Source organism: Glycine max, chromosome 11, assembly GCF_000004515.6.
Source record: "Glycine max cultivar Williams 82 chromosome 11, Glycine_max_v4.0, whole genome shotgun sequence".
NCBI lineage: Eukaryota > Viridiplantae > Streptophyta > Magnoliopsida > Fabales > Fabaceae > Glycine > Glycine max.
Window position 1 is genome coordinate 1,312,284 of NC_038247.2, and position 10,628 is coordinate 1,322,911.

Genomic DNA, 10,628 nt, shown 5'->3' on the forward strand with positions numbered 1-10,628 from the left:
TATTTTAGAATTGGGATGGCTGGTGCTAAGTTGCTTCTTGGCTCAGACGCCCTGTATCTATGCAAAGCTTGCCCGTGCCAGTGTAAATTGTATTGCTGTCCTTTTCAGATTTTTTAAATTTTATGAAGGACTAGCAATTGTACGATTATAGGAAAAATGATTTTTTTTTTTATCAAAAGATAAAGCAACTCCATTACCATGAATCGAAAGCATATAAACTTCATGTGTATACCATCCCTTTATTTTTTTGTCTCTGGGGCCACGCTTCATCTCCAATGGTTGTATGAATCACCGTAGTAAAATTACCTTGACCATATTGATTCTAGGTTGGTGTCTTTTGGCTATGGATATCTCTCTATTTATCTCAAGTATAATTCTATACTTGTAATAAAAGCTTTCTACGGTCAATGTGTATATTAATTTTAGAAAATATTTAATTAAATTTCTTGTATGTGTTTATTAAGTTTTCCATCTAATAATATCTATATGTTTATTTAAAATGTTGCAACACATTAATAGAGGCTATTTATCATTAAAAACTTAGTTTAATGTTTGGGGTGATTTTTAGTTTTTAATTATAATTAAAAAAACAGTTTTCAGTTTAATTTTTTTTTTCCAGTTTTAAAAACTTGTTAGTTTTATAATTTTTCTTTAAAAAATCCACTAAAATAATAGACCCTTCACGAGGTTGTGATGAGAGGATTTGATGTGAGGGCACAACAAAAAAGAAGTAAAATATTTTAATTGTGCTCAAAATTTATGACATGAATATATTTCCTTCTCTCAGCACACACCGAACAAATTAATTGTTCGCAGTTTACGTAAAGAATCCTAATCCGAATTGCACATAATTGAATTTAAGAAAGAGTATAACGAAGGAAATAAAATTCAGCAAAAAAAAAAAATAATAATAATAATAACGAAGGAAACAAAAAGGATAGAAAGTTGGGGAGGCAACTCCAATAATTTATGACATGAATATATTCACTGAAATTCATCAGTTCCTAAAAACCATACTCCTAAAAACACAAGGAAATCTCCGAGAGACTGCAAATAATACAACCAAGCATGAAACTATGCTTCTAACCTTCCGTTAAAAAGCTACATCTTTGTGTTTTCCACTTATCTTAAGACATGTCTGTGTTAAGCAAAAGAGTAAACAAATGTTGGGAAAATCTGCATGGTGCAAAATAGTCTAAGGACTATAACTGTGCTAAGAGGCAAAGGTGACGACTGATTAAATAATCTGAAAATCTTCCATAGGCACTGAAAGTCAAAAGGGCCTTAATTAATTAATCCGAGACATGGCCACAGGTTGTCCTCACATAAGGACTCAAAGGGCTCAATGCGAATGGTGAAAGACTTCCTCTTTTCTTCACAAAACTGCTCTCGGAGTCAGAGACATGGCCGCTTGTTTTCTTTCTTCTCATATAGGGGCTTAATGCCAACGATGACAACCTACCTTTTGTCATCTTTAAACCGTTATCCAAATCTGAGACATGATAACTACGACTTCTGTTTGTGCATATTCTCTGAGAGCATAACGTATGGGTCGGCGTGAGCCCCTTCAAATTGGTCTCAGTGTTGGAACGTCGTAGTCTTCTTGGGCTCAAAGAAGGGTTCAACTTCAGTTGTGACTTTTTCATCTTTGAACTACCTTGTAATGCTAATGGTGGCTGATCCCTTTTTTCCAGCCTTAAACTGCCCTTAGAATCCGACAAGCTTCCGTCATATTTTTTTCTCCTGACTGAGCTCGAAACTAGTGGTGATTGATTCCCTTTGTCAGAGACTACGGGAGGTCGTCTTCTATCTGCAGCTGCAGGGCTCAAAGTGCTTGGTGCCAATGACGACTGATTCACCTTTGTAGTCCTTAAAACTCGATTAGATAAAGATGATGGTAATGACTTTGTCACTAACAATTTTGGAGTTCCTGTTTCAATCAAATATATTATACATTTAGTTTCTTGCAGTCAAGTTTAGCAAAATATATCTCCTTGTCATGCAAACATTCTATTGAAATCTTATCTTATCAAATTGCCTGTCACATTTATATTTCTCTCTTTGGATGTATATTAGCACTGGTTATTCATGAATATCTTTTGATATAAAAAAAACCATACTTCAAAACACAAACATACTCCTATTGTCATCAGAAATCAATTGTAGAGGAATTAAAAAATATTTTATCTTTTTTTACGTGAATAAAAAATGAGAGAATGAGAAAACACTCAATATTATCATACAAGACATCAACGACATATCAAAACTATCAGAAAAGGCGTATTTAGAAAATTACTGCCAAAGCTTAAATCATCTAATCTCAATTACTCAATCACACTGTGAACTATCTGAAGAAACTTAAATTATTAAGTGAAATTTTAGTGACTTGATAGAAAAAGTTCATTCTCTCAATCCTTAACCTAGAGTCCTAAAAACCATAATTGAGACATAAAATAGAAGCCTTTGGAAAGCATATGTACACATACATATATAGTGCAAAGAAGTGAACTAACCTTGTTCTTTGTTGGCCTTTACGGGTGTTGGTTTCTTCATTCTAACAGTTTTCCTGAACGGGGCTTCCGAGCAAACAGACCGTGCGTCACCGCAAACTGATGTCGGAGAGGTTAGTAGTGGGAACGGATCTTCCACAGTGGATGCGTTATCACTTTGCTCATCACTTTCACTCCTACACGAAGAGGGCTCCTCCTTTTGGTGCTCGCAGCACTTACTGCTGTTGTTGGGATTGATTTTCAATTTCTCGGCAACTTTATAAGCAAACATTTCGTAGGGTATCTGCGACACAGCGAACACACCAGATGTCGTCCTCTCCATTGAAAAGCCCTTTAGGAACGTCGTTTCTATGTCGCAGCAGTCCACAGGAGGGGCCTGAAGCTCAATCTGGTTGTTGAGTTCTGGGTTCATGATATGGGACTCCGTGTTCATGGCAAGGAACTTTTTCGTGTAACGCAAAATCCTACAAATGGAGGAGAATGTAGGACGCTGAGCAGGGTCTGTTTGCCAACACTTTTTGATCAAACTCACAAGGTATTTTGGGGAACGGTAAGGAAACAAAGGCCTTTCACCCGCTTTAATGTTTTGGCTGGTTCTGGCTCCTCGAAGATGGTTATCTTCAAAAGGCACTTTCCCTGTCAACAACTCAAAGCATATCATCCCAAAGCTATAAGCATCAGCTTTCTCCGAGGTACAAGTAGAATTAGCATAAGCATCTGGCGTTTGTTCTAACTCCGTCAGAACTTCGGGAGCAAACCAAGTTAAAGGGTCGTGGTCCTCATGAGCATCACTGTTAATGTTAATATTGTTCACAGAAGACAAGCCAAACCCTGAAACCTTTGCTTGAAAATAACCCTCTTGGGAGTTCCTTGGCTTGAGCAAAATATTACAAGGGTTAAGGTGTCCGTGAAAAATCTTTTTGGAATGTAAGTACTCCATGCCTCTGGCCATCTGAAGCATGAGGTCCACCACAACGGGGACAGAGAAGAGAATCTGTCTCCTGGGACCACAATTATCCTTCATGTAAGTCCACAAATCCTTGTTCATCAACTCCATCACAAGGGAATACTCCTTTTTCTCCTCGTCGTAAAACCCGCAGAGGTATTGCAATATGTTGGGGTGAGATAATGAGAGCAGAGTGGAAACCTCGGCCTCGTGCGCTTGTCTCTCACCCTGAAAGTGTCTCAACGCGAAGCACTGTCCGAGCCATTGGATTTCCTTAAACTCCTTACCACCGCGACCCAACCTGCGTCTAACTTGGTAATCATTCGACCCAATAAGAACCTCAATTGGGACAATCTCTGACCCATTAAGAAGTTTCTTCAACAACATATCCGCTAGGCGCTGCTCGCTCTTCTTCTTCTTCTTCTTCTTCTTGTCCTTGATTGCTTCCACGAGACTCCACCTGTCCTCCCTCCACGCGTGTTCCAATTGCTTGCAAATATCGCGGGGGACCAAATACTGTTTCCCGAACCTCCACTGGAACAGCTTGGGGTCGTTCCATTCCAAGTCGTATTTCCGAGCCAGCATCACTTTCTTCTTCTCCTTCTCGTCCGGATCCGAGCCTGACACCAGTCCAGCGTTCTCAATGGCCTCGATGACGGCGGGGAAATAACAGAGAAGATTGTGGATGTGGAATTCGACGCATTCTCTGTTGTGAGAAAGGGTGAGGGCTTTCCCCAACCAGTCCTTGGAATCCAAACACTGCCTTATGTAAAGCTCTCCCTCCTTCAAAACCCTGCATAGCTCACGCAGCGGAAATTCCAGAGCCTTCCATTTCGTGTTACGCTCCTCCAGCTTCAGGTTCTGCCTTATCTCCTCCGCGATCGTCTCCATCGCCAAACCGAAGATGTCCAGGATCAAACAGCATTGTCGTTGGTTTATTTGGATTTCATCGCGCAAAACCATAAGCGCTTTCAGACTCCCAACCACCTCTCCTATATGCCGGAACTGTTCCATCCCGGCGGCACCTTTAATTCAAAATCTACAAAACAACAACGTAATCCAAATATCAAGGAAAAAGACCTAATAAGGTCTTAATAATTACTTATTGCAGATCATATTTGTCTAAAACTTATTATTGTAACGACAATACGAAAAACTCTTACGATCTGGGAGGTGAGAAACCAAGACGAGAAGGGTGGTAAGGTAATGATGAAGACAAAGGAAAACGGAAAGTTTGAGGCAGGTTGTTACTGGCATGGAAGTCAAGGATTGAACTAATTCTTACCTCAGAGTTTGGATGCGGTCTTCTTCGGAGGATGCAAATGGCCGTTGCATGTCTCCGATCTTCCCGCGAATTTCGTCTTCCAGTGATCCCATTCTATTCTGTCTTCTAGCTATATATATATACTATTAACAGACCCAAGATGCTCCTCATTCACCAGCCTACGTTTTTAGAATCAATCAAATAAATGTTACTATTTTTCATTCAACGCCAGCTTCCCCAATCTTTAACGCCTACGCCAATTCCCCTATAAATTTCTCTCTGATCTTATTTATGGAAAAGGATTCCCTAAAAAAATTTGATCTTTAATATTATCTCTAGTTTACAACAGGGAATATAACTTCCCATTCTATTGCTTATATTAATTTTCTTCAGCTTGAACAAAATTGTATTTCATGACTTGAGTGTTATTTGAGATATCATTATTTAGTAATTTAAGAAGAAGAAAAAAAGACAAACATTTTTATAATTACAAAGATTAAATTAGTTATTTAACTTAATATTTTATCTTATTTTTAACATCTTTCGTTCTAAAACTTTAGTTGTATAAAATAAATATTTATCATCTATAATGCACAAGCTAAAGTATTAAATAAAAAAATAAATTGATTTAATATCTTTAAATTAGAAAACACTAAATTAATACTTTATTTTTATCTAAAAATGAAAATGAGATATTTATTCATTTAAAAAAAAACTAAATTAGTTTAACAACAGGTGTGAATATTTGTGAATTTTTGATAAAGATGGATAAAAAACCAAAAAAGTTAGACAAAGCATATGGGGCCAAAAGGTGACAGAGTGTCAGCGCTGTGGCTGGTTTGGAATCCAAAGCAAAGGGGCATACAAGTTACAACAGCTTCAGCAAGCGTAACATGCAGTGGACCCCACTTCGTATTACCGGCTTGATCGGTTGCCTATATCCACTTTTGCTTCCCCTTCGTAACGGCCTATTAAACCCGTGCGCCGTCTCACACCAGTGTTCCCACTCCTCCAATTACTGCATTTGAGAGAGAGAGAGCAAAAAGATGGCTAGTTTCAGATTTTCATTCGGTTTCGGAGTGGTGGCCGCCGTTGTTCTCTCTCTCATCTTCACTCTTTACATGCCTGTCGCTGTTCATGCCCAATCCCTAGCTCCAGCACCTGCTCCTACCAGCGACGGTTATTAATTAATTAATTATTCATTCCTCTCTTTCTAGATCTAATTTCTTCGCTGGATCTGAACATGTGCTTGCATTGCTCTAATTTTCACATTCATGATTTTCCTTATGTTATGTTTGGTTCAGGAACGTCCATAGATCAAGGGATTGCGTATGTTTTGATGATGTTGGCTTTGGCACTCACTTATCTCATCCACTCCTCCACCTTCTGAAAAGGACGCTCTTTCACTTGAAAGAAGGTCTTATGTTTATTATTATTGATACAACTATTAGCGTTAGGAATCATAGATATAATAGACAACGTTATTCCCGAAATACTAATGACTGGGAAAAAATTTCCCATAGGAATTCGACCTTGTTTTTTCGGATTCATTTTCCCAGTGATGTAAGGGTATTTGTTTTTTACTGGCTTCTTAATGTCATTTTCTATTTGCTGATGCCATTCTAATTTGTACATTCTTGTCATTGTTTAATTTCTTTTTGGGAATAATAGCTAATTTGCTTCACGGGCCTTTCGTTAAAATCGATTAACAAATAACAATTGGGATGAAAATCATTTTTTTTAAAAGCCATTCCAATACTTCTTTTTAACCTTGTGAAATTCCAAAAAGGGATTAACTATGTGCAATTTATCATTGAGTATGCAAAACCCATAAAAATTAGCCACAACCTATATGATGCATTGATAGGATAGTATCCAACATAGTGATGTCATAATTCTAAAAATATATATACAGCACGCATAAGATACATGTCTAGCTATTTATAAAAATTCATAAGCTGCAACTTTTAGATTCATTGTTTACCAAAATACTCATCCGAGCCGCAGGAACATGTACAGACATAATACTAGAATTTCCACCTTGTTGAAGATCTAATACCTGTTCCATAAGTGTATAACACTGTAAATTGGAAATAGTATGCTATATAAGTCCCCTCTACCAATTACCATCAAGCTGGGTAGGAAACTGCAAACAACTAGCATAACATCGAATGGTGAAAGCTGTCATTATTTTTTGGTCATTTATTCAATTTTGCAATAAACCAAGCGACACAAATGTAAAGAGTTTAAATAAATAAATTTAAAAACAGTAGATATATGGGATATATTTGGATAAAAAGAAAAAAAATGTGTTTTTTTAATGAATTTTATCGAATTTTAAGACACAAAATAAAGAAGAAAAACATTGCTTTGAAAATAAAAGTAGTTTTGTAGCCTCTAATAACCAAACATGTACAACAATATTGGGTATCAAGTTGGGTTTGCGGCCTCCATAGTAGTGTTGTATAGTTGCTGTCCTTGGCTTTTACGGGAGGTGGTTGGACAATTTAAGATTCATGCTTCTGTTATAGAGGGATTCACGGTTTTAGTCTAAAGGACTGCGTGAGGGGCTCTCGGTGTGCTAGAGTTGAAGTTCCTTGTCTTGGATAATTTTTTGTATTAGTGTTATTCTCTTAACTACTTGGGTTACTTCTTATGACCCAATTAGTTCCTCTTTAATATATATTGCATTTTTTACTACCAAAAAAATTTATTGGGTAACAAGTTAACTTTCTGTGGCAAAACAAAGCAATGGTAGCAAAGGAATAGAGTTAAGGAAGGCACTAAAAGCCAACTTTAATTTTAACATCAGCTTACAATAATCCAATATATCCCAATGTAAGTTGATAGGTGAAGGCAAACCCATGTGCATCGAATCCAGAGAAGACAACTCCATATATGAACCGTGATTTAGCATGTTTGGTTTTTTAGTGGGATAAAGCCTAATGAATCATTTGGCTCTCAACACAAAAAATTATCTTCTTACGCTGACTTTACGGTGCATACAACATAATGACGAATGCAACTCACATAATGTCACATCTGTGCTGCTTTTTTGTGTTGTCCATGTTTTGGCCATCAATCTTGATTACCATTTAACATCAGGGAAAGGTCAAATATGACCAACAAAGCATTTATTCTAACTCATAACCAAACAAATCCTTAATTAGCCATCAACAACCAATGTTCTCAACATGAAATATAATCAAAGGCAGAAGACAAATGAAAATCAATGGACGAAAAACTCATTAATCATTATTATAATTCTCCCATGCTCATTCACCAAAAAAAAAAAAAATCTCCCCTGCTCTCTCAACACAAATTTAACAACTATTTGAAAAGGACCAAAATGTCCTCTTCTGGCTATAATGTTGTCTCAGTGGGACATTATATACTCATACATACTAATTCACATACCATGATACCATACCACAGAGAAAGAGAAGGAAATTCCAGAATAACTATTTATAGACAAGATGAATAACTAACTAGCTATGAAAATGGTGCCAACGAATTTCATTTTGACTCACAGCAACTGCTCCACAATCTTTAAATTATTTTTAGTTAGTTTATTATGTAATTTTTTTTAGAGATAATATAAAAAAATCAAAGTCGTTAAAAATACAATTAAGCCTGATATAAATAAACCCAACCTCTGCTTATAAGATCCATCGTTACGTGACTTTTCTAGTTGATGGGGAAACGACGCATCAAATATTTAATAGGGCCCAGATCAGGGAAGAAAACAACACCAAGGATATAAACCCAACACTTTCGGCCCGGAAGTTGATGTGGCTTTCGGAAAATTTTAAAATTACTTGGTACACTCGTATGAATAATAAGATGAACACTTGGCTAAAAACTTGACTTGAAACTCGTTTTTAACTTATTTGCGTTGTCCCATTCAATCTTCTTAACGTGGTAGGCCAGTAGTTTCTCACAAAAAAAAAATTATTATTTTTTTTTTTTACCCCCCCCCCCCCCCCCCCCCCTCGAAAAAAAAAAAACAATTCCATTATATGTTGTTAAATGACAGTGTATAAGTATAATATAATATTTTCATTTAGTTTCGATCTCTGTAATAAATCAGATATGAAAGTCTGTTTCATTTGTATTTTTTCTTCTTATTTTTTAATTGAATTATGTGATTTTTCAATTTTTATGAGTATTAAAAACAAATATTTTAAAGATATTAATTAATAAATAAAAAATGTGTACTGGTAATTTTATATACTACACTTATAAAGACTTCTCGGTTTATTTTCTTAACTAATAGTATTAGAATGCTAGTAGTATTTGCCTGTATAAACATATACATCAGATACTATTTGTTCATAAATAATAGAATAGGTTTTAAAATATGCCATTAATGTTGGGAGATGAACAAACGAGAATTGAGAAATTACATTAGTGCAAGGTTGACTAAGATATTTTAATTAGTTGTTAACTTTTTTTTACTAGTAAAAAGTTCATTTGATTATTTTTTAGTATGTTTACAGTAGCTTCTAAAATTTTATTTGAAACGCTACTTTAAATAATATTTTTTAAAATACTAGCTTATAAATTTTTATATTTTACTTCCCTTTTATTCTTAATATATTTATCTAATTTTTTTTTTATCCTTTTTAAATAAATTATGGTTTTATTATTTTACACTTTTAAGTTATTTCAACAGTTAATTTTATTAAACACTTTTAATTTAACAACCATAAACATTTATCCACGAATCACATAAATGTGATTATATGAGTGGTATTTATGAAAAATAATTAGAATTCTTTAATTTAACTCAATAATGCTAAAAACTGCAGTGTAGTAAACGAAAATCTCTGCCTATAATGTTTTTCTCTCTATAACTTTATATAATCAAGAGAAAAATAGGTAGATAAAAGATGAAGTGTCGAAATATGATGAGTAATGTCATCAAAATATATATTAAGAAATGCGTGTAAAATAACAAAACTCGTAGTAAAAAAAAATATTAACAACAACAATGTTGGAATATTTCTATCTAGACTTTAAACTCTTAATTTTTTTAAAAAATAAGCATCTCATATGCTTAATAAAAAACTACAATCCCATTTGTTAGAATATTTTTTGGTAACACTATTTGTTAGAATATAAAAGAACATAATTAAAAAAAATAAAATGAAATTATTTATTTCTGTAAATATAAATGTATATGAAATTAACCGGATAACATATGGTAATGTGGTATATAAAATTGATAATATATTTTATAAATATATAAGAAATAAAATAAAGGCAAATGCAAATTAATATCTTAATAAATGAGTAAAATTAAAAATATTCTTTAAGAAATTAAAATATTAGTCATATATTTTAATTATCTATTTTAAAAAAATATTTTTACTATAATTCATTAATATACCTCAACCTAGTTTTTAATAAATTTATTTATTAATTTAATTGAACTAATTACAAGTTCCATAAAAATATTATACGGTACTACAAAGGTGGGACTGGCGTGGCAATAGTGAATATTGATTGAGCTGGACGAGACGTGTGACGCGGGGACCAAATGATTCTGTTGGCTGTTGCACACACTTGCACAAAACGAACGAGGCCCAAAACCGTTGGATTGATTACGTGTAAGGCTGCGATTGAGCCTGTAGAGTGACGCAGAATAACATGGAATATCTCTGTATTTTTGTGATTCTAGATTGTGAATCCATATTTGGCATTTTACGGTTCTTGTGTTTGTATATCTTAACCCGTTATCTTCTGCGGCTTCTTGAAAGAGCAAATTAATAAACTCATCACTATTAAACCCATCAGCGTTGTCCCCGGCCAGTATTTTTATACGTATAATGAATGATATGATAATGATAATGATGCAAAATGCTAGACAGGGAAAGTGCATATATATAGGCGAAAATCTTGTTAT

At 34.6% G+C, this 10,628-nt stretch overlaps 1 protein-coding gene and 1 long non-coding RNA gene across 3 annotated transcripts; one reads left to right on the forward strand and one right to left on the reverse strand.

Moving 5' to 3' along the window:
• Window positions 1-701: 701 nt before the first annotated feature.
• On the reverse strand, window positions 702-5,096 carry LOC100778844 (uncharacterized). 2 transcript variants are annotated; one of them, XM_014763768.3, is made up of 3 exons: window positions 4,620-4,752; window positions 2,514-4,495; window positions 702-1,930 (listed from the first exon to the last, which is right to left on the reverse strand). In XM_014763768.3, exons 2-3 carry the CDS (start codon window positions 4,468-4,470, stop codon window positions 1,293-1,295), a joined length of 2,595 nt encoding a protein of 864 aa, XP_014619254.1. In that variant the 5' UTR covers window positions 4,471-4,495; window positions 4,620-4,752; the 3' UTR covers window positions 702-1,292. The 2 variants fall into 2 exon arrangements, with proteins under 2 accessions (XP_014619254.1, XP_003538680.1); XM_003538632.5 differs by having other exon boundaries at window positions 703-1,930; window positions 4,742-5,096.
• A 614-nt stretch (window positions 5,097-5,710) lies between these two features.
• LOC100305470 (arabinogalactan protein 41) lies at window positions 5,711-6,340 on the forward strand. The gene is made up of 2 exons (XR_001383408.3): window positions 5,711-5,899; window positions 6,025-6,340. It is a non-coding gene; the product is annotated as an arabinogalactan protein 41 (long non-coding RNA).
• Window positions 6,341-10,628: the final 4,288 nt, after the last annotated feature.

Excerpts from the sequence above, each read along its gene's own strand:
- LOC100778844 (XM_014763768.3), bottom strand. The coding sequence starts at position 4,470 with ATGGAACAGTTCCGGCATATAGGAGAGGTGGTTGGGAGTCTGAAAGCG. Across the intron at positions 1,931-2,513 it reads AAAGGCCAACAAAGAACAAG|GAACTCCAAAATTGTTAGTG; the intron begins GTTAGTTCACTT and ends TGATTGAAACAG.